Source organism: Bombus affinis, chromosome 10 (assembly GCF_024516045.1).
Source record: "Bombus affinis isolate iyBomAffi1 chromosome 10, iyBomAffi1.2, whole genome shotgun sequence".
NCBI classification, from domain to species: Eukaryota; Metazoa; Arthropoda; class Insecta; order Hymenoptera; family Apidae; genus Bombus; species Bombus affinis.
Window position 1 is genome coordinate 13,870,646 of NC_066353.1, and position 25,778 is coordinate 13,896,423.

General features: G+C 39.6%; 1 protein-coding gene across 10 annotated transcripts in view; it reads left to right on the top strand.

Annotated features, from left to right (window-relative positions):
* The window catches only part of LOC126920894 (agrin-like), a 383,155-nt gene that overhangs the window by 242,098 nt on the left and 115,279 nt on the right, over positions 1-25,778 (top strand). For all 10 annotated transcript variants that reach the window (XM_050731794.1, XM_050731795.1, XM_050731796.1 and 7 more), the window contains one exon: positions 23,115-23,324. In XM_050731794.1, coding sequence (XP_050587751.1) covers positions 23,115-23,324 — 210 coding nt within the window. The remainder of the gene's footprint in view (positions 1-23,114; positions 23,325-25,778) is intronic.

Genomic DNA, 25,778 nt, shown 5'->3' on the forward strand with positions numbered 1-25,778 from the left:
TCCCGGAGGTCCGCCGATTCTGCGTTGCATTCCAATTGCTGCTCGTCGCGGCTAATACCATGTATCGTCCGTAGAACTATCGCAATAATATCGAGTCTCGATGCATCGAGAAGTAGTTCTCTTCGAATTCGCTTCAGATGCTTCCGGTTAATTTGTTTCGATGTTCGTACGCGTTCTTTGATGAAGATGCCAGTTTTTACGCGTCTTTGCTACAAAGAAACTTACGATATTGTGCGAGATAGTTTGCAAAGACTGGTTTGCTCAATGAGTATGTTGATTTATATTAAATCGCGCGAAACAGACGGTTACATGATTAGCAAATTCGGGGAGTGCTTTTCCGATACCAATTGATAAACTACCGTGGTACGTTATCAGTTAAATTGGTTTTCGATGGATCAGTTAATGGATTTTCAAAAATAGATTTGTCCGATGTACGTATCATACATACCTAATCCCAATCATACACGTGTATGATTACCTCAGCTATGAAAAGCATTGGGTGTGTAGATGCGTAGCAAGTTCTACAGGATCCTGAATCGTGTGGAGATCTGGAAAGCCTCGGAACTTCAAATGTCTTCCGACACTTTCGATGTTCTCACGACTATCCCAATCTTCGAAATTCTTCGAACCACGAAAACTACAGGACACGCGTAACTTGGAATATTCGTGATCTTTCGGAGTCCAGTCCCAGAATTCCTATAACCCAAAGATATCCGTGTCAGATACCATGAATCTAGAGAGTTTGTACCAGGCTCCAGTTCCGGAATTTCGTTAGTTCACGCTCGTCTATATCACAATCCGCTAGTCCGAAGTTATCTTCCAAGTTATTACCGAGGACGTCAAATCAAACAGTTCTCAAGAATTCAAAGAATTCAAACCTCTTACATTTTGACCATTAACTTCATTGATCCTCTCGTACAGGAAAATGTCTACCTATTAACCGTCATGTATGTTTAACATTTATCGCAAGCACTCAGAATCTTCGAATCGAGTAAATGCCCGAACGATGTTTCTTCTTATGAAAAATTTTTATTTCTAAAATACCTGAATCGCATTCCGCCCCCCCCCCCCGCCCCAAATATACCGGATCACAACAACAACTCTCGTAAGCATCAAAATGTGTTTCGATAACAAACTTAAGAGCATCGAGCCAATGTCGGCATCGTAGAAATATAAAGGTTCGAAAATGGTGAAACGATGCAAAGACAACAAAGACGTAATCCTTGAATTCAAAAAGTTTTTGCTCCACCGCAGAACGACGTAGGTTAAAGCAACCATTAGTTGAGACACACGCTTTTTGTCCGCAGTTGCAACTCGACAAAACGGATAATGGATACTTAACGGTCTTGTTACGTATTGGTTTCACCCTTGTCAAACAACCCTCGTGATATTCCAAGCAATAGAGACATCGTGCATCCTTCTTTGAGAACGACGAGCATTTTCGTGGTGATGCAATATCATGTTACCTGAATCAAGTTTTCTGTCTTTGTAATAGTTATCGGGTTTTGTCAAATGAACGTATTTTACGCCATATAAATGCACACATTTTAGTATTTTAGTCTGCGATATAGTATAAATTCATACATTCAACATTCGAGGAAACTCGGGACAGATACTTTTGTCCATTTTCTTCTCGCCTTATATTTTTCTCAAAGGAAAACGGAATTTTGATCTTGATATTAGATAACTTTACGCGAACCGATTGTTTATACTTCTTTGTAGAAGAAACAAAGGATGCCGAAGAGAAGATGAACAATTTCTTAAAAATTCTCTCTGTCGTTAACTTTAGAGGTTAGCGAAGTATTTAGCGAGGGATTTTGTTCCGTCGTTGTTACTACTATTCAGCACTTTTAATATCAGTAAAGTTTTAAGATCAGAAATCTTCGGTAAGTATGACAATCTTTCACTACTGAAAGTGCGCGTTCGATAGTTTGCTTTTTGCAAGATAGTTTCGAGTGACTCTCGAAACTGTCGTCGAATTGAAAAAGCCCAATGTGCAACGTAACGGGAAATTGAGAGATTTGAGCAACTGTAGTTAAAATAAATCTAACGATATTTTAAACAATAATTATTTCCCAGTTTCGCGAACCACTTCATTATGCGACCTAAAAGCACGTACGGATATTCTTCGTTAGAACGGACGTGAACGCTTTTTCATCAGCACGTGACGTTGTGTTCTCAGACGAGCTCGTTACTTTCGACTTTTGCCAGGATGCTTTTAATCATGGTTCTACGAAATCTAAAACTAAAGCTCGTAAGCGTATAATTGACGTAATTTCGCATGCAAATATTCGACGCTGGTTGAACATTAACGATGCTTTCGTATCGCCAGATGAAACCACGAAGAAGGTAATAACCGGTGATTTAAAAAATCCTAATGGAACTCATTAACATTAACGCAAAGAGAGATTCAGTTTAACATTTATTTTACAGCTATTTGCGCTGACATGTTTGAATTTTTCCATTAAACGAAACTGGTCTTGTTCTATTTTTTACTTTTTAGTTCTTTGTTTAATAAGAATCGAGGAATCTTCTAGTTAAATCTCGAACAATCTATTTCGTCGATCACAATGACAAAAATAAAACTCTATCGAAAATTTCTATCGTACGTGAACATTAATTATATAGACATCGTATCGTACAATTACACAACTAAAATTAAAGTTGTCACGCATCAGAAACTATTTCCTTTCTGCGCGGATTCTAAAAATAATTGCGCATAAATGTTGAAGCTAGAAACATAAGATCGATTGTTGGCTCGTTCATGTTGGACACGATGATGGAACGAAAACAGCGACCAAGGAAGACTCTCCCTGATTTTGCTGGCATTTTGTCCGTGAAATGCACGAGTTACAAGTTAGATTTCGTTAAAATTTCACGGTGTGTCTGTCACAGACACAGAGCTGGGTATAATGGCGAAACGAAAGAGCGATCTGGGCGACCAACTACATGAGGCATTTCTGAAAAATGAATAGAATTCAAAAGGGGTCTGCCTATTCCCTCTACTGTCACCCCTGGAATTTTTACTTTTCCGAAATACCCCTCTATTTTCCGTGGGACGCATTTTGCCCTCCGGTTCCAGACGAACCGTTTGACTCACTTTGTCGAACTGTGCCTGAGAAGTTTATCAAATATCCTATTCGATGTAATCTTATTTTTGAAAATGGCGAAGGAGATCGAAGATCAAAGGATTCGCATTCTTCCTCGATAGCGATCTCTTGTTCTTTCTGTTCTTTCATTCATTTTTATTAAACCGTCTTTGATGTCTATATATGTAAAAAGTTTTAGTCGCTTTAGTTCTTTCAAGAATATTAGGTTGTCGTTTCTGAGAAGCGCAGCATTTTAAAGTCATGACAAGAGAGTGGACGAGAAAATTGGTCTTCAATATGTAAAATGTACAACGGATGTAAGGTCTGAGGTTTGTACTTGTAATTGGTGCTCTGATACGTATGCCCTTTGTACGATTTGTTCCTTTGATATGCTAGTGCAATTCGTCTATATTGCCTAGCTTTGATTCACAGACTTCTACGCTATGGTTCTATAACCGTCCTACTTTCTACCTCTGTTTTTAGATCGTTCTACAACAGCTTATTACCTCACCAACACATTCGTATCCTCATACGTTTGATTTTAAAATACTCGTATAATTTCACGTCGTATCGCTGACCTTTCTTTAAAAATTATCTCTTCCACTTACTTTCGTAAAAATCTTCTGCTTTACGGTATAGTATGTAACTTGTCGCTGTCGCTATAAATACAAGGTTCGCTCTTCTCCTCGAATAATTGTAACCTATAAAATTTCTCCAAAGTTAAGAATTTAGGATATAATATGAAGTTACTCTCTTCTATAATACGGTCTTCGTGAATCGAGCGTAGGTACAGACGTGTAGAATTGATCGATACAACATCGACGAAAACCGCGTCGAACGGAGGATGGGAATTTCACACCTCCTGGGTGAATCGACGATGACTTTTGAACAGCTCGAAACAAGGGAGGTGGTTGCGATGGAAATCGTACATATCCGCGCTTCCTCAAAGGCATCCTTCGGACACAATAGGTCCCATGCATAATAGAGTGCCTAGATTTAGGTTCAGCGCAATGGCTTTAGGGTCGACGGAGGCGAATGAGACGGTTAATTACCTCGGCAAATTAAGTGGAAACAGTCTGATTAGTGGTAGCTGTCTGGCTCCTGACGGTATTCCGCAAGTGGCCGAGCACCTAGCCTCCACCTCTGATCCTTCTGTTGTATGCACATCCTTTATAGGCGTGTGAAGAGGACAAGGGGTCCAGGGGAGGAAGAGAGAATTAGATGGTCGAGTGGTTGGAACTCTAGAAGCTCAATTTAGTGGTTGATACGCTCCGCCCTCACGAATCGTAGTCTACCATGTTCAGCTTTGGTATCTCAAGCGAATGTTGTTGATATATTTCGCCTATTAACCATGATATATACACATAAACTATGAGAAATAAAATAAACGGTTTCTATTATTCTAATATCGGTTGCATAGGGAAACGAAATACCCCTCTATTGATATTAAATATTCTTCTTTCTACATTTTTACAATAAAGTTTTGTACAGAGTTATTTTAATTACATAACTTTATGATCATTGATATTGTTAAAAAGCCATAACGCGTAAAATAAGCGTACCGTAAAATATGAAAAGCGGAACCCTGCGTACACGCAAATCGGCGATTGCAATTTCAGGAGGTGGCTAGCAAATATTGATGAACATCGTGCGATGAGACCCGGTACTGACCACCTGCTGGCTCTCGGAAGCCGATAGCGACGACCATGAGTTCATGCAAGCCGACCCTGAGGTCTTGAAAGCTGATACCATCACCCCAAGTGTCACGAGACACGACACCTATGATAATAGGATCATAGCGGCGGTAATCGACTATTTCGCGGTTTTCGAGGTTACCGCCATCAGTTCGGGATTTCGTAGGATAAACATCGACGATAGAACGATATCTGATAGTCGGTAAGGACCATTGAGCTCGCTCCATCAACTCTGAATTTAGAGAAAACGCCAGTTCCAAACTTGACTGGAATCGACAACCGTTACAGGACTCTACGCCTTGATTCGACGGTTCTGAGAGTACTTTAACTAGCGGAATATACTCAGTGATCCTACAAGGCAATGATGACGATTTCGAATCCTCCAAACTCAAGAACTTGAATTTCCGAATCTAAGGAACCTCGATGATCGCACGACCCAGTAACGGCAACCTTACAGACCTAATCGATAACAGGAACCTTATGGTCGCGGAATCTGATAGTTATGACCTCGCATGACATCGAAGTTACCGGCATCGGACTCGTACCGCCACGGGATCATCAATATCAGGTGTCGTCAATCTCCAAGTCTCCGATGTCGTAACTTGTCACCCTGAGGTTAACAATAGCGGTCTTCTGTGACCGATAAACGAGGAGTATCCTTCTTCGGAGGTCAGAAGTGATATTATAGTACTCCAAGATCCGTAGGGACGAGATTGCCACGTTCGACCGGTACGAATGTTAAAACTTAATGAATTCATTCCAGTTACGCGAACAGAACACTCCACGAGCGGATAAATACTTAAAGAATCCGTCTTTTCTTCGCACTCGTACTGACCTGTAAATCAAACGATCATTAATTCATGCATTCGCGAGGTGAAGCTCTCCCTGGATAGATGAAACGTTATTTCTTATTTATGTGAATCATCGCGGCACGTTGGATATTTCGAGAGAATCGCATCTCGAATGCGATGTGGATGGAACAAGGGGTCGCCCTGTATATATATATTCATATATAATTGTACTTCATATATTTGTACGTCCTAGAAGAGAGGAATACGTGGAAATCCAGTTAAAAGGGATACCTTTGAATAAATAATCCGCGAGTGAATCGAAGCAGTCGTTCCGGGGATTTTCCGGGGCGCCTCAAAGATCTTCACCGAATGAAATTAGTACGGTCATCAATATTCCATGCTCCGTTAATACCATCGTGTCGATTATTAGCGAGTTAGGTATCCAATTGAATATTCCGCGCCAATGTAATTACGGTATCCCGTTGGCTGTCAGCCGTTACATAATCGCTAGATGGGTTACGCCTACCCCTGGACTAATTAATTAGCCGTTTCAGTGTCTCCGCTGGTGGAGAAGGAGGGGCACAGAGTGTATCGACGATAGTACGTAAATACTCCGATACTTTTAGATTCACACACTCTCTCTCTCTCTCTCTTATTTTCTCTCTGCGTTTCGACAGATATCGATTGAGACGCAAAAGTGGAAAGAGGACAAAAGATAGGGGAGAGAATGCTACGTGCAAATGTACATGTTGTTGCGTTATGCAACGTGACACGCGGCCCATTGTGCACCTCTAAAAAGGAATATAATATGAGGGCATAGACGGTGCGACGCGACTCCTCGGATGCGATGTTACGTAACGCGAGATGTCACGCTGCATTGTTATAACGAGATATTAATAGCAAGCATTTGTAGATGGCAGAAGGGACGGGCCAAGCTTTTTAGTGACAGTAACGCTAATGTCCGCGTGAAATAAAGAGTCTGGATGTTTAATTTTATTTCACACGTTTTGTTGTTAGAGACTTGCCTGTAAACGGCTGACTTAAACGAGTGTAATGAATTCAGGGACGTGATATACATCTGAATTTCCGAAACTGCTTCTTGGATGTTTGCTTCGTATTTTTAGCGAAGTTTAAAGTTCATTTCTTTGGTAAATTGTATGGGCGAAAGGATAAAAGAAGTCGAAGTAACACAATTGTATTTCTGTGCATCTTATTCCTGTGCATATTGTTTTTAAAGAGGATTTTTTTGAAACTCTAATAGGATTCACCGCACCTATTATGCTGGAGAAGGAAGGCGAGTAAGAACAAACTTCGTGTAATAATCCCTGCAATTACCTGCTCGTTCCAAGGTATTACACATAATAGAACTATACAAAAGACCTTTCCTCAACGGGAAAAAATTAATTATCCTGCATACGTATAGTGTAATTAATTACACATACGCGTGGAACAAAAAAATATTTTTTAAATATATTTCCCATGGATTTATTATTTACGTAAAATATTCTATTGACATTTTCCAAATATTAGTGGAATATTAGTAATATGAATATTGATATAGATCAAACATTCTATAAATATTAATAGAATATTTTACATAAATATTTTAGCCGAGCGACTAGTTAGACGAAAATTACCAACGTATAAAATGCGCTTATACATTCGCATACATGTAAAGCGACGTCGAAAATATTCAACAACTTCTTTAACAACAGCGTGATAAATAACGGGACAAAATCAAAGTTCACTTGGGTCTACATGCACTTCCATAGTAAAGATATGGTAAGCACGGAAAATACTACGAATTTCACATAGGCAAATATCTACGATCATCGAATTTATCATACCTCAAACCACTTCCCGTGAACCAACCCTAATATCAACGTGTTTCCACACAACGAGACCCACCACTTACACCATCGTTACCGCCACATCAGACCGTATCGCCACGCCGCGAGGGGCCGAGTTTTACGCTCGTTAGGGGCACTTGTCGCGGAATTTTACGGAATCCACATTGCGTGTACGCGTTTTATAGCACGCGATAATCGCGCGAACCCGCGCGATGCCGGTGGCTTAAGGACAAAGAAAATCGCACGACGATTAACCGTAGGAGTCCGTGTGTACGCGGAATTAGCATTGTAATTGCGGAGAGTGAGGTTGCGGTTCGACCAGTACCGTGAACCACCTTCGCCTCGCCCTCCAGCCACCCCTTCCGCTCCCCTATGGCCAGCAACCGCTGTCGCGCCGCCATCGTAAAACGCAGGCTGCCGTACGCGGCCCGATCGACCTGTGCTGACCTATCCTAACCCGCTTTGCGGCCCGACCTAACCTTCCGTTCGAAAGGGGAAAGCTCGATGACCGAGCGGTCCGTGGATGCTTGAGTCCGGCTCGTTTGCCAGCCGGTGTATCGCGATTTTCATCGTTCCCCCCGTCGATCGATACATTCAGACATTTAGAAGTGGCAGGCGACGTTTAGTACCCGGTATTATCGATCCTTTTCGACGATGTCATGGTATCGGTGGCATCTTATGACCATAAGTCAGAGGATAATGGTCGGCAGCCTGGAATTTTTCGACTAAGCGCGCTAATTTTCCATTTTTTTTTTTTTTGCTATATTTGTAAAAATATGAATGTGCACAAGTTTCTTAACTCCTCGTGATGGTTTTAATAAAGTTAATTTTCGGAGGAAAAAAAAAAAGAAATGGACGAGCAAAGAAAATGGTCGATAAACACGGAGTCGTATTGTTGGAAACACTTTATAGTTTCCTTGTTTCTAAGAAAATTACAGAAAGACTGCTGACTCTTGCTGACCATAAATATCGATCCGACGTGGAAACTCGTTTAAAATGCATTAGCGATTAGACGTGTTCACAGACCTCGCATCATAAAGTTGTGAAATAACAGCATACGTTTGAAGTACGTATACACTCGAAGTAAACATTCTCAATTAAGATTCTCCTCTTGATATTTACTCCCTTAAAACATCAAAGGATTTGAGAAAGTATAACGCCGCTAAACCTATTTGTTCTTCAACAAATGAAACTTCATAACGTTGTTAATGCTTTAACGTTTAATTCCGTGGATAAATGAAGAAATTTCGTTGCTTCGTAGAATCAGAATTGCCGAGTTTTCTTCGTTCTGAGAATTAACGTGAAACTCACCATGTGTATACAACAAGAACACCTTAACATAGGTACGTACATACGTCTTAGTGGCGTCGCATCAGGTCTTACCCGATCGAATTGGTAATTAGTCTCAGTTGGCAAGTATAACGATGCTTCCACAGCGACAGCACCGATGTTGTAGCCTTGGTGTGTCATGCGGGACGATCGTATAACATCAGGGTCGAGCAATATATCTGTATGTGTGTATATGGGAATTAACGTCTCACTATCGTCTATCTTCCAATTTGCCAAAGTATCTGTCCTTACTTACTCGTGCAAGTGCGGCTCCGCCTATTTAATAACGTATGGAATTCTGAGTGACAAATTTTGTTACTCGTTCATTATCACTTTGTGTCACTCAAAGAGTTCTACGTTTATGCCTCTTAGCTCTTACGTATATCATGCTCTTCCATTTTCAGGCTGACTATCCTGCACGTCGCGAGTCTTACTACTAGGATCCGCCGCATGCAAAAGGAGGTGTGTCGTCAAATACCAATTATTTGGGACCAGATCTACGATGACCTCGACTTAACGATTTTTAGGATGGTCGTTTCGTTTTGGATTTTCTTTCACTATACCAGCGTCTCGACCGTTGAATGGCCATTATAAATCTAGCCTGTTTTCATATACGCGTATAGTTGGGCATAGCTCTACATACAGCAGACGTAGCAAAAGTATCGCACCGACACGATTCGGGCACTTCCTGTTCACTCGGCGTGTTTGTACAGCTTTATAAACCGCTTTGAAAGTAACGCTCCAAGGTATCGGAATTCTTCCTCCCGTCTACCCTTCCCGGCGCGCCTGCATAAAGTGGAAGATGCCTCACGAGCATCGCGGTGAACCGTAGCCCATCCGGCTTTCTTCTTTCCGCAAATATGTAGGTTACTCCTTTTGCTTGATTATTTCTTCGGCGAATTTCGATCCATGGAACTTTCAGATATACCGTTCGAAGTACCGTGCTCGGTTTCCAGCGAAGGATTGTTTAACCTAAGTTGTACAGATACGAATACTACGCACGTATGCAGGATACAGTTTTAGAGATTAAAGATTTCAGATATTTTTAAAGAGTAGAAAGATGTCGTCGCAGCAGGTCTTTGTAAATTTCATCCCTCTTTGAAATTATCTATCCAATTATCTTTCACTTGTTTTGGAAAAAGATGAAAATTTTAATAGTTTTCATCAAACCTTTCATTTCGAAATCTGTTTTATGCGGTTTATAGTGCGTTAAAAAGCGAACAACAGAGTTTTATTATACTCGTTTTCGATATTCGTTCTTTCAATCTTTGAGGTTTTTCGGATATTTCAAATTCCATATTCTTTGATTAAGTATTTTACGTGAGTAGAATGTTCGCTATTGATATTTCATCAGTGATGAAGCTACATCGACGCAATTTTTATCGGAGAATTTACCCCCGGCCTATATCGAGTTACGTTCGCGGATTTCGGATGTTACAGAGTTATTTCTGATGCGCCTTGTATATTCGAGTTTGGTTTCCTCGTTTGTACAATAGCGGAACCACGAAAGTGTATACACACTATCTTTGTGAACGTACGTATACTAATTACGAGTCAGTGTGCATCGATCACTGTTGCAGCTCTCCGCTCCTAAAGTAATTAGCGTAAATAGAACCGTCCGCGATAATTAACTATATACATATATATCGCCGTGCTATTCGACTATACCTCGGTTACCTCTGACTTTGCTGAACTCACCGCCGAACGTAATTCTTAACTTTTCCAATTGTGTTTGCGCAAAGATTTCGAGTAACGAAGGTAAATACCAACTGCCAGGTTGCATAGTTTTACGCGATTACAAAACTAAACATTTTGTTGCAGCGAATCGTGAAAAATTTCAGCAAAGAATTTCACGTTACGATACCACGAGCATTAAATATTTTAGTTCAAACGAAAGTAACGTAACTTGGAAATGGGGAATTTTTGAACAACTTTACATTACCTGGAATGCTATGTATTTTATAAAAAATTACCAACGTAGTTTACGAGGTAAATATTTGATGTCTACGGTGCGTACGGAGACCGTGTGTTTCTTTAGTTGTTGAGTTTTCTACTTGAATTTGATTGAAGTCCCCGGGAACAAATAAAATCATCGTTTCGTATAATCATCTCGATCCCGACCAATTATCCGTGTATTTATACCCAATAAGAGGCTCGTAAACCTCATTTATAGTATCGCGTGGTAAGCCAACATTGATACCTTCGATATATGCGATCCACGTGGAATCTCGATATCCTCTATCTCCCAATAACCATTAACCGTGATTCTTATCAATCTAAATTTAACCAGAATTCAATATCGCGTTTACCATAATCACGTAAATTAACGTTCTTCAAAGTATTAAACTTTTGTTAGCACTCGACACAATGGACGATCATCGGTTTAAGTAATTCTTGATACTTTTCTTCGCTTTGCAGGAGCAAGCGAACGTAAATTGCAGGAACGTAAATTGAAACACAGAATCTGGTATCGAGTTAGAGCTCGATATATAAATCGTTACAGCCTCTCTGCCTCTTCGTGACGTTCCATTAAAGATCGATGAGGTAAATTGTGAAAGAAATCACGAGTAATTGGGCCGAGTTTGCAGCCAAAGAAGAAGGAGTGATTATCATGGGGGATGATGAGAAAAACGGCGACTCGTGGACAAGAATACCTCTCGCAATATTTCCTCGAAGGATAATTTCATGAACGGCGTACCGCGCTTTCTCGTCTGAATGAGTTTTTAAAAACGATTAAACTTGGAGCGGCATTGGTGGCCACGCTCAAGGTTTTCCATCCTCTTCCCACTGAAACCCCTTTTCCTCTCGTTTAGGCCGACTTGGCCTCGGCCGCGGCAACGAGAGAAGAGAAAGGAGACTTTTTTATACGATCATGAAGGATTAATGTCGGCTGAAATGCGAAGAAGGAAGTTGCCACGAGCTGTTCGCCGGTTTTTACGATATACGAATCTTCTCAACCACCCCAAAGCTTCCCTCCGTTTTGCATCGCCATGGCGCGTCGCATCGCTTTAACGTCCCCTCCTGCTTTAGAATGTCGTAACCGGATCGTGGCCGAGCCTCGCCACGGATACCGGTGTCATTAGGCGGCAAGCTGTCTGAGTACTTTCTTCGAACGCCGGAAGTTTCTTTCTGGCTTGTAATTACGGGGAATCCTTCAGCCCTGCTTTACTTAAACGAAAGTCTTCTTGGAAAGATACGATACCCCGTTCCATTTCTCCCTTAAGATTTGTAACCTGAACTCGGGCTAGTAGTTTAAAGAGAAAGAAGGCGCAAACGAATTTCCACTTCTAGATAACAAGTAAAAAGGTGGTAAATTGGCGTATCATCCCGGCCGCCCTACTTTCAGAACGCTTTACGTATAGCTATCGATCTTTCTTTTATCGTCTCGTTAACGTATAATTAGCTCCTTGGTTTTTTTATATCTTTCACTTTCATTAACTCGATTCATTTAAAATTAACGCCATTGATCGACTCTCGAAATAGCAAAATTTGAAGCTTCGACAGATTTAACAAGCACATTCTGCGAACAACATCATTCGATCTTAAAATTAAACAATGCGACGCTTTAAAGAATTATAGATTTGGAGTGAATTCTAAAACGGTCGGAGGAGATGTGAGGCTGACGTTGACGTCAAGTTGACCCGTTCCAATTCGAGATCTGTTACAAGTCGACATCGAAATGGTCGTGATCGATGCCCTTTCCGGGATGTAGGCTGACGTAAAAAATATTCGACTGGTGGGCGGGATAAAAATGGATGATGGTCCCTTTCAATTCGTTTAACGATCGAATCGCGTAACATCCTAGCTGAATACACCTAGCCCCGTGTTTCTACCTCTCTCGGCTGCAATTAGCCAAGGCAGGTCTCTGCCTCCTATTTAAATCGAATCATTTACGGTATAACAGCTCCTGGATGATCCACTCGTGCCGGATAATTGGCTACGGCACGGAAACGAGCGGTCGATTTAATGCTAATAAATGATCCCTCGAATGGTTCTATCGATGAAAGGAAACGATTCTGCATCTCCTCGTTCCGGCCAAGAATACGGACCGCTTCGTCAGCCGTAGTTTCCTGATCAAAGGGATCGAACTCCCTTAGGTAAAGTAGAAGAAATGGGGGGCGAACATTTGAAAGAAATCGAAGCGGAAGATCCCGAAGAGGGTGGATGAGAATGCGCAGGATTCCGGAAATGAGAAGTCAGATCGAAGAGATAATTAGCTGGCGAGCTTCCCTTGACAGAGTCCCTATAGGGAGAGTGAAATGGTAAGCTTGAGACGTGTACTGTGTTTGAGGGTTGATGGGCTGTTGCAGTGATCAAGGTATAAGTGGAAATTGCAGAGTCGAGTCGGTGCGTTTGAGTGATCCTTTCACGAGGATTCAGCCTGTTCTCGACCTTGCTTTACTAGAGTAATTTTTGACAAATATTTAGTAACCCTACATTTTTTCTATAAACATTGAACTAGAAAATGGACGCTTCTTGTATTCATTAGCTTATCGTATATAAGTTTTCCATACAAATTTAAGGTTATCAAACTTGAATTCACTTCGTAGACAAGTTATATGGTTACCGGAGTTACAGAGAAGCGCATGGAGATCGCATTTGAGCATGTGAGAACGTTTTAACATATTTAGTAGTAATTACCACGGGGCTGGAGTTTTCAACAGTTCGGCGTTTATTCGTTGATGTTGATAGTCCGATAAACTTCTAGTAATTGACAACTTCTTGAAGTACCGATGCATTCGTTTGACCGTATTAAAAACCGGGCTCAAACGATCGTTGGACTTTTTAATAACACGTTTACTGCGAATAGCCTTGTAATTTCCCGACGAGATTGCGAGTAAAAACGTCTCGTAATGTTACACGCGGAACAAAATTTAATCGGTTTGTAATTGCAGTTATACGGCCAAGATTTCGCTCGTTCGTTCGGCAAAAGTATGTTTTAGCATAGTTAATCGTAGCCAGGAAATTATACGTAACTTGGGTTTTATGGCCCGCGACGCTTAAGTATTAAAAGAACGTGGAATGAAACGTCAGTTTGATGAAAACGTCGTAGATTGGATTTCTCCTTGGTGTCTTTTTATGTTCTCTTCATTTATAACAACAATTACGACTTCGATCGACTCGATGACCCGATTAATTGCAGCTTGCGGAGTTCGAAGTATTTGCAGTAGTATGTGGGCCGTATTTAGTCAGACGACACAGCTCCATCGGTTGCGATTGACGCAAGTAAATCGTTCTGAAATTGACTCAATATTGGACGTTACTGTTTTATTCACCGATTTTAAGAGAACGTTTGACGTCGTATATGAAGAAATAGATATTTTGAATATTGAATGACGCTTAAAATGATATTAAAATTAATTAATTATTATTTTCTTATATTTATTTTTGTAGGTGTATTTGCAAAATATAAAAATATATTTATTAAAAATATTGGGATATTTAAGGAAGACAGAAAAGTTCCACAAACGGTTACAGTAATCTTCGATAGCCGTCTTTCCTATTTTTATCGTCGGCCCACTTTCCAATTACTCATAAACTGTCACTTACTTGTCAATTACAAGCCATCACTCGCAAAACATTTACTTCCTTTTCGTTTACTTTAATATCCGCTATTAGAGTTTAATTTTCCAATTCCCATCGGTTATACATATTTAAAGCATCTGGTTTTCAAAAAAGTAAGAATCAGTGAGGAAGGTCCACTTATTAGTCGTAAATTATTAAGATTCCTGTCGCTTACTCTTTCTACTATTAAAATTCTTCAATGGTTATCAATTTACAATTTCTTACGTCCAATGTATTTCTTTCTACGACTAAATCTACCTTCTATCTATTTTCCAACCAATTTCCACCAATTTCTTCTGACTTCTCCAGGTACTGAGTACCTGCTTTCGCTGTTATCTCATTCGCGTTAAGATCCCCTGGGCAATAGTAATCCCGATGCAGACAGAGCGAGAGTAAAAACGCGATCTCCAAGGTGAACGGACAACGCGGATAATTAGCGGAGTTTATTCAAATAATTTGTATTCGCATGGAGAGAGTCGCGGACCCAAGTTGAAAGTTGAAATGGCGACGTGCATCGAAGAGACGCGTTCTACACGGAACGTTGAAGCTAAGTCGAGCATCGAACGATAGACAAGCTCGTGGGGACTAATCAAGTGGCATGTCGGATAATCATACTCGCTCTCGCAACTAGGAAATCCACGCTCAGATCGAGTTTGCTCTTTCAACAATCGGATAATAATTGTCCTGGTTAATGAACCATGGAGGAATGCCGCTTTCCACTGTTATTGGATTTCCTGATCCATTGCGGCGTTTCTTGTGCTCGTTGAATGAAGTTCCATCCCAGAATGATGACGTTTAAAGATTATCTGTGCAGTCATCATGAAAAATGCTGGCATAAGAAATGATCACTACCGTTGTTATTCGATGGTGTATTTCATGATGTTTCAACTGGAACTTGTAGCCAACTGTGATTAACAAGACCGTTGCAAAAGTTTCGCTGTTGCAGTATTAGTGTGCAAGTTATTAAGAACGATGCTAATTTCTGTGTTACGGCGACATATCCATTTTAAAATATTAGTACTTGATTTTTTTTTTTTTAGATAATCGTGAAGTTTCTTGATTTATGATTCGTGGAAATTTTAATTACAGAAAATATCGTGAGGTAAAATGTTGCGCATTTATGATAATTAAAATTAGAATCGTAAAACTTTTATTTATCTAAATCTGGATCTCGAATTATTCTCGTTGGTGTCTATTTTTTTCTATTTTTCCTTATCGTGAATTAATTTCATAACGCAATTTTGTTGAAACGAAATTTAACAGAAGCACGAGCATTTATGCCGTTCGTAGCTAAAATTGATATTTGCGCGATATAACGCTGACGGCGGTGTATACTTTCCAGTACATCATATAATCCCCTTGAATTTCTGTGTGTTAATTTCGATCTCATAATGTGCCACGGATTAGCGGTTACTAATGCCCGGAGCAGACACGTCTGGCTCGATAGCCATTACTCTTCCAGAATACGTGCACGTATGCGATCTGACGGTTTCTCCGAAGAAACGTAGCCGTGCTCCATTCGATAGACGAGCAAGATGGATCATGACGGATGATCGGGTTGCCAAGAAAATGCGAGCCACCTGCAAGAAACCGACACTGCCACGAATCGAACAACCGAAAGGATGCTTCTTTTCACGCGATCATCTTTTCCCTACGTTTTTCTACCGAATACGCGATGCTTTTTATGACGTACGACATGAAACTTGACAGCGGCTATGCAAAAATCGAAGTCACGTTCAGAGGGTATTAAATTTGACGCGATTGATATTAATGGATAAAATAAAATGAAAAATCGATGCACTTTTTTCTCTTTTGAAATATTCCTTGATTAAATTTTTCCTGAGAGATTTTAATCAAATTTTAATTTCGTAGAAAGAGATCGTGTTTCTATTTATTTTGTTTTGTTGAACATATCCTATTTAATCTTGTTTGTTATAGTTTTATTAAGACGCACATACCGAATCAATATTCCATTAGACCGTCGGTACAAATAACGTTAGATCCGCGCTACGCGTGTGTCAGTGACAAATTAATCGACATTCCACGATGCGTTTAACATGACGCCGAATCATGAGATCTGCTTTGCGCGTATGAGTTTCCAAATTTCATTTGCATTCGATACATATGACTACATACCGTTTCGAGAAACAGAATATAATTTGCATCAGTTGAAACTAGTAAATACGAATGCAATCGAATTTGGAAAGTGCTATTACGTTTTCGACGATACAAAGGGATCGTTGGATAATCAGTTTTCTTCGAGTAATTTTATTGCCGTTATTATCTATTCCTATACAAACTTGTAGATTATTTTCCTAAATGGTGATATTTCTCGCTGGTTTATATTAAAATATTCCTTAATGCTATTTAGATAATTGGAAGTTACATTAACCCAGAGAATAATATCGTTTACGGTGTCGAATAAATCGCCTTTCTGAATTATTATCGTTGCTGCGATAAACGGACGTTTTGACAACAACGTTTATTTACGTCATTAGCGCTGCGTGACGCTCGGACTTATTAATTTCTCGACGAAAATGTTATTTAATTAAACGCTGCTGTTAATGGCGTGTACACGAAATATATCCAACCTTGGGGGAAATTAGCACGTTATCGGTCAGTAGAATCTCAGCTGTAAGGGTGCCACGGAACTACCCTTACACACCGTTATCTACCGCGTCCTTATCACGATACGAGTGCCCAGTTATGCACTGTCGACGCTATACGAACATAGCGGTAGTTTAAAATGATCGTAAACGACGATACAGAAGACGTGTCGTATGGGTAATGGCTGTTGTTAAAGGACGTCGATTGTCGAACGATCTTTTCGCGACACAATCTTCGTTCCTTAAACACGTATTGTCATGAAAACTGTCGCGAAAATCGAGCAAGCCGATTCCAAGGAATACTCATAACACGTTGAACAAAAATCTTATAGACTTACTTTATTGTCTAATCGAGACATCACGTCGAATCAGCAATAACTTGGCGTTACAAAAGGCTGGTAAAAGTTAGTCAAACTGACGATAAAAATTCATTAAACTCGAGGCTTTATCTGATTGCAATTAATTTGCAAATAAAAGCAAACGATTTTCTCATTGAGTAACTGTAGGTGATTAATGCGGAAAAAATCGTAGAACAGCCGCTTCCCAACGTGTCGTATCTAAAACTCCGTTCGAACGAATTTGCATTCTCGCACTTCCGTGATAATGAGCGCACGATTTCGGCCGCTTCATACATTAATTCATCATTTTAATACAGATGATCGATATTTCGAGTGGAAAGTCATTGAGTACATTGAATTTTCAACGTGTTTCATGAAAAACTGCCTTTGAATCGGTCAATGCACCACGCTCGTAAACGGTACGGTCGAATGGTCCACACGAATCAAACCTCGTCTCTCTCCCTGCCGAGCCTCTCTTGATATTGCGAAACGAAATGTCGCTTGGATGACATCAAAGCGATTTCCAACGAAAAATTTATGAAGTTGATACGTTGGTATTTGATATTAATTAACTTCATCGAGCGTCCAGCTTGATGATCGTCACTGTACATTGGAATTCCTCGCAAGCTACGCGTGCATTACTTTGCGAGCATTATTGGAACGTGCTCATTTCGAATGACCTCAAAAAAACATGCCAATCAATGTCCATCAATGACATCTTTTATTATGTATTAACCTTTTACGAGAAACAGATCAGTTCACCATTAATTTCTCTTGGCAGCCAAATCAGTAAAATAATTAACATGGAAACTATTCAACGCATAGGATTACGAAAATGATCATCGGCTATCGTTTCCAAATAGTTTATCAAAATCTTGCATTAACACTAACGTGATTCCTCTAATTAATTCCACTTTCACATGTCAAGTAGAAACGATCGATAGAAATAAGTCTCATGAAAGGAATCCTTACGTTTGCAATCAAAATTTTAGTCGTATTCTTCTTTTAAATTCCCCTAAAAATAACGAAGAGGAACGAACAGTGACAAAATAGAACATAGAAAGAACCTCTGTAGAAGGCGATCGAATACTCAAAGCGTTGACTGTTACTACTGGCTGACTATAAACGGCGCGTTGCTACTTAACGTGAAGCTGTTTACCGTAACGTAGTAAAGTGCCCCTTCTCCGTTGTTATAAACTACGTGAAATATGGATCGTATCGCGGCGATTGCATCAGCGTGTATAGCAAGAAAGGAGCTAACCCCATTCCGGGAATATCTATGGCCCGAAGTGGGTACGAAGATCCTTTGGCGATACGTATTTCGTATACATCGCATCGTTAAGCTTAAACGAATTCCCGCGATACATGACAGATTACGTTAATTATCTTGCATGGTTTTCTCGCAACTATAAAGAGGAAGTTGAGCCAACGACCACTTTTCAAAGCCACGCAGTTATATGACGGCGTCACATTGAACAAGAAAAGTGAGTTTTCCTTTTGTTTTGTCAGGAACTATCTTAACGAATGAATGGTTGTTTGGTTGATAATAATTACGCGAATCTTGTACGCTGATCTACTGAAACCAGAAATCTTAAGTGGTAATTTTATGGTCGTAGTGTTTGTCTAGTATAATTATAATCGATAAAGCGGAAATGGAAGTTCGACAAATCAGAAAATATTGCTAGGGAAATAACAGAGATCGGAATACGAAATTAGTTTTTCGAAAGTTCTAATGGTGTGATGGTACGATTTGGTGTAAACGATTAGCTAGAAACATGGGATTGACTCGATTAAAATCATACAGACTCTAGCGAATTCTTTTAACGCAAAAACTGACGAAAGTGAAACACGTTCATTACGGTGATTGTTTTCGACCATTTGAATCGATAGAACAAACTATAAGTTACTAATTAAACTTGCGTTCAATATCCTGACAACACATTTTGCCGAATCTCTGTATGCGGTGAGATTTTTCGTTTTGAATCTATACAATTTTTTTTTAGTTTCTAAAATTTGAGCTTCAGAGATTGTAAACGTCACGCATTGTTCAGGCGCGCGAAATATCAACAAATGGAAAAATCCCTCTACTTTAACGTTTACAACCCGATTCGTTTAATCCATTCAATTCGAGTTTTTCATTCGAAATAGTCCAAAATACACGATAATGGCTGGCATCACAGAAATTTCCACCTTTCGAACGTTGAAATATTAGAAAAGTCTGCCTCAGCCGAGGAAAAAAGCTATCGCCTTGAAATGTTACAACTAGGGGACACTTTGAGTGCAGCGTGCATGACCAGAGGGTCTTCCGAGTAACTGGATGACGGCAAAACCGCAAATCCGGGACTGGTCCCGCGTCAATTCATTCGCACCCCGTTGAAGAGGAAAAGGTGTCGTTGTAATGGTAAAAACGGATCTTTGTCAGACTGTTCCGTTTTCGTCCGTACGGAGAATGTCGTCCATCTCGGCCACACCCCTCGAATGTCGCTCGTTTCGTTGAGAATTCGACCCGTCGGAAGTCCATGGGGATAAGAAGAAAGTCCCTCACCGTGGAGAGGCAGAGCGATTGACCCGAGAGGTTAGCGGAGTCGGGCGATTTTTTCACGGAGGATCAACTTGTCCGCCATATTAATGACCACGGTGCTCGGATTATCCGTCGAGGTTACCCAGCGGTCTTCCTCCGAGCTGAAGCCAACTTTCTTGGAAAATTGATTGCGCTTCCACGAATCTCTCTTCTCTACTCCCCCTCTCTCTTCCCCTCCTCTTTCGCTGTGTCTTCTTCTATCCACCTTTCTATAGGGAGAAAAAAACACGGCTCGAGAAAGAAAGGAAAAAGGAAGAATGGGAGACGACGTCTAGGGAGAACGGTGACGCAGTCATCGTTGAAGATGCCGAACTGGAATTCTCTTTCCTCGACACGATCGAGGCTAATTATTTTCGCCGAGTAACTCCCTTTAATTGGTGTTTTCTTATCGACTGTCCCCGAAGCGTTCGAAACACGAATTTCCGTTGTAGTAATTCAGTTTCGCGACTCTCTTTTGGAACGTGAAATCCCTCCTACACGATCCAGAATGGAACTTTATTACGAACGTCTCTTTGTTTCCCTCTTTAAGCATATTCCGTGGATCTCGTTAAAGGAGATCGTTAAGACAAGGCCGGAGTTTCCTTAATAGTCCAGATCAGTGTTGTACATCCGATGCACACGCCTCACACGCCGCACGTGATTATTAAGTAACCTTTGATTCGCAGTGGGCAAAGCCTAATATTCAACACTGGTCCCAATTTTAGATACTTAAATATTGAATTTGTTATTTCAGACATAGATTTACGATAAAACGCTTTTTCCTAATTTGATTTACTTTTTATTAATAATTTATTAGTAATATATAAAGTAATATGTATGATACATATACATATATCGTTTTAATTAAATGAAATTAGATAACTATTGAAATTGAATTAATGAGATCTTTGTTCTCATCAAGAAATCTGTTGCTTGTCAATATTGGGTGTGATACTTCAGACTTATTTGGCAGTACGTACGTACGTAAGCAATTATTCTCGAAAATAAAAGTTTTTGAGAACTGATTATCGTAATCGACTCGATGACGAATGATTAAAAAATTGTGTCTAAGTAGCAGTGTCGAATATCATACTCGATATTGACGAGCTCGTTAATGGGAAACAAAGTCTAGTATCTCATTAATTAAATTTCAACAGTTATTCAATTTCGTTTAATTAAAACAATATATGTACATATACCTGTTATGTATATATTATAGTGTATATGTTATTAATAAAAACGAAATCAAATTTTTAAAAATTCTTCTATTATAAATCAATTAAGCAATAACAAATCCATCCCATCAATTAAATTCTTTGATCAGTATTTTAAGCATTTACTATGGCGGCTCGCATATAGTGTTAGGTTCCTAGTTTCGGTTCATTGCGAATCAAAGGTTGCTGAGCCTGGATCTTCGGTTAATCGCTCAGATATCGGGGACTTGTGGAGGAAAAATACTGCAGAGCTACTTTGATACTGATACTGAAACTGCTACTGAAGCGACGCAGCGATTACTTGAAAAGCTGTTCACGTTCAAAACGCAAACGTTGAATAACGGGTCAGAGAGGATGATTCTCTTATTGCCAGGATCTATGTTTAGTATTGAATTCTCGTCGGTCGAATTAATACTCGTCGTCGTGAATTGGCTTTACATCCAGACAAATTCTCTGAAGAAATGAAAACAAAGGGATTGGAATTGAGCTTGTTTCCTGTAACGGTTTCTTAGCTGCAGATATTGAATATAAGGATTCTTAAAGAGAAGGTATTCACGGTTGAAGAATCGCAGATTTAATTGTTAAGGAAGTCTTATTGTAAGTCCGTCGGATTTCAAACAGATTCGACTCGTGAAAATTCGAATAACACACTAGCGATTATATTTCGCTACTCATTTGGAGTTCTTTACTGTCGTTTATTTAATTTGAAGTCAAGCTCTACAGTATTAACGTTTTTCTTGGATTTTGTTACGTCTCCAATTTTCCGCCAACTTTGATGCTAATTTATTATATCAAATGTCGATTATTACGAATATGTGACGATTTAAATATTCACGTTGGTTGCATTTTAACGTCATAAATGTAACGAAATGGTTGGTAAAATGACATTGATAAAACTCGAAGTGATATTTCTCTCTACATTAGCTATCGATACGACAGAGTGATTGAACGCCATGGATGACGAGAGTGGAACACATTGTGATGGAAATCCCGTGTTGCGGGTAATCACGTGAATACGTAAAGCAAAAGTAGAACAGAACTTTATTATTTGATTAAATATCTATCGAGCAGAACTTTCGTTGAATTTCTATGTCGATAACGTTCGTTCGAAGAATTTCCACGAATATTTCAGAGATTTTCGTAATCGGTAATCTACTTTTGTATTTCCTTTGTTCGTAACGTTACGCTAGGTTTCGACCCATAACGCAAAATAACAGATCGAAATTTAAATTTCACTACTCAAATTTCTCCACTGCAATGTTATTGCGTTTCAGTGCATTATCATGGATAACATGTCCAGAACGATTACACGTTCCAGAAATTTAAACCCAACGAAATTTGATTCTCCATCGGTATCTATTTATTTCACTGGATCTCCAGTAACGTTCATTGTATCACGATTTGTATTAAACTTCAAAAAATATTATACTGTGAAAAATTTAACGCCAATCGTCAATTTTTTAGATTAACACTTTTATTAATTCATCAAAAAATATAAAATAACATTAACGGAGAGTCGTTCAGTATCGATCATTCAAAGACATTTTGTTATTATGTAAGACTAGAGTCGGTAGAAATTAAAATTTAGAAAATAACTTTGTAATTCAAATGAAACTTAATTAATTTAATTAATTAATTCAATAATAATAATTAATATATAATATACAAAGAAAATTGCAAAACTGAGGCTGGTCGTTATACTACTTAATACATCTATATATATCTATAGTATATACATATAATAGAACAAAATGATTTATCTACTTAAGAAACAGAATATCAGCTCTAAAAAGTAACTCTCAATACTCGGAATATTAAAATATACCTTTAGCGTGTCAGAACAGGGAAGACAATCTAATAAACAATATGACTTCGAAATATGTTACACAGAATTTTTATATTCCTTTATTTATTTAAACAAAAATGCTACTATTTGGTGAAAGAACTAGTTTTAGTCGATATTGTATATGCTGTTCTGTACTGCACGATTCTACTCTATATGATTCTTACTTCTTTCTTCGTCTCGCTATGCATTAAACGAAATACGACGATATGAATCAATCGCATTCTCGTTTCAGAACCTTGTGAAAAGACGTACTGTTCTTGGGGTGCGACGTGCGTTGTGTCGGAGAACGGGAAACCTTTGTGCCAGTGTCCAACAGATTGTCCTTCGACTTCTGAACCTGTCTGCGGCTCCGACAACATGACCTACACCAACTATTGCCATCTACGGAAAACCAGCTGTCTCGAGAGAAAAACTACACGGGTGAAGAATCAGGGCGCCTGTGGTGAGTACCATTCCCATATATAGCCTTTTGTTTCGACGATCTTTGAAGTTTCCAAATAAACGGATAGAATATTGGGAAAAGTTCGATCGAAAGTAAAGAAATAAGGCGTCATACGACAGTTTATATATAATAACGTCTGAACTTAAGATCAAAGTACCGGTAATGATACCTTTAGAGATGCGATCAAAGACTGTGCTATATATATTTATAAATATCATCTAATTGCTATTATTGAATAGATTTTCTAGATTAAAACGAATTAATCAATTTTTCCTGTTTCTTTTGCTCCGTATCTGAAAATAGTTTCTAATTGAGAGTCGACCAAGTTTATAAGATAATGCTAATTAAAAGCGATCTTTCCCTGCGACATCCTCGCTGCGAGTAAACTTGTTCGTTCTGAAAGAGACATCGAAGATTGTCGAGAGAAATACGCGCGATTCTTCCGGAGGCGATAGAAACATGGTAAAACTAGCCCTTTCGTCTCTCCTCTCTTTCGACCTGTTTCTCTCTCGGTCGCAAAATGGAGGCTATAACGGGGATTCACGACTTTGCAAATATTTCCTGGCGCGCGCGCGTGGCTGCATTCGATTCCCTAATGGCGTTCACGGCACTTCCGTACGAAATTTCTACTGCGAGATTTCCGCGGAGATCTGTCGATGTAAAGCGGAAACTTATTCCGCGATATCCTGCAATAATGATAATGTCTCGATATCGTGGTGCTCTCTCGAGCGTCACGTCATATTAGTCGCGTTTGAATATCGTCAACGGTAAAAATAGGGACGCAGCTTCTCGATATGGTTGCATCCTGGCTGCTTCGACATGTGTCACCACTAAAATGTTCGAAGAATATAACCGAGGAGTTACATCTATCTGCCTAAAATCAGGATTGACGTATGCCCATTTGTCGCGATAGTAATTCCGAAGGAACGCGTTTCATATATCTGTTATTCTCGTTATGAAATGACAGATAAGTTCGTTTTGCAATAGTCAAATAATATTTTAATGCTTTCTTCGTTTCGTTTTATGTCGCAATAGTTTTCCATCGTTTAAGGCGATCAACGTGGAATTTTACTTTTTACTTCTGATCGCACGATTGGCACTAGTATCGTTAACGACAGCACAGTGGAATGTCTAGAACGAGCGTGCAGTATTCTTAGAGTTCTAGAAATTGAGGTATAAAATGGTTTTCCAAGAATCCATCGACACGTGTCGCGAATGTTCTCAACAAACGAAACGGAAGAAGCGAACTCTTCCGACATGCTTTGCGTTGGTTCTTGTTTTCTCTGATCAGATGAAACTAATCATAGAATGATGTAATCACGCTTCAGGAAAGATAATTTTAAACGAGTCACTTGCGAAATGAAACTTCAGATTCTGTTTAATTATTGAACGATTTAAATTGACAATTCGCAGAGATGTTCCAGAAATTTGATTAACGGAATGCTAACAACGACAAATTTAAGCCGCTTCGACGTTTAAGTAACATAAAATCGATTACAATACCATTTGCGAAACGATGTTATTTACATTTAATTGTTCCAGCTCGTTTGAAGAGCTTAAACTTCGGCAAACGCCAGGCGGATTAAATACTCCAATAGCCATTTGTTTAGACTTTAAAATTCCGAACAAGTCCCGCCGTTGGGGTACCCGTTGGCGACAGCGCGCCGTGAATCGAGGCAGCAGGATCAATTTTCACGATGTACAAACGGTAAATATAAAACGCGTGTACGGCAGGAGAGATGATCGGGAAAATTTGAAGGCGACCGGAGAGATGTAGAGCGGAGCGCGAGAAAAACAGAGCGCGCACACGCCTCGAAACGTATTTTATCACTATCGGATCTCTTTTTACCTCGGCCCGTCCGGCGGGATCTTGCCACCATGAATTAACCATCAGCCGATACCCGATTTTTGCTACGGTAGAAAGCTCGCCCCGGAGGTCGTCGCGCGCTGATTCTCAAAACGATCTTTTATTCAAACGAGCCTACACGCGCTTGTATCGACACGTACCACCCTCTTTCTTTTCCTCACTTTGCCCCCGGCCTTCTTCTTTCTCTCGTGCTTTCACGAAGGTTGGGAATAGGAGCACCGTGAAAATCTTAGGGCTTCTTACGAATGGAATGTATTACGTGAACTGAGAGAAGAACAGCTGATGAGCGGTGTTCATGAAAATTACTTGGATTTCTTCCAAGCTTCTGTAGTCGTTCGAATTGACGTGGAACCAGCTTCGTGGAAGGAAATCGAATGATTTGGTAATTTCCAACTTACTGGTACTATCTGCGTTCATTGTTTAAAAACCGTATCGCACTGATCTCATTGAAACTGGTAGGTTTTGCTTCTGAATAGTTCGTATAGATTCATATATGTATGTATTTTACGAAAGGTAATTTCGATAGAATAGGATAGAAATTCAAGAATCGAGAAATTTTTAATATTTTAAATGCAACCTCGGTTCAT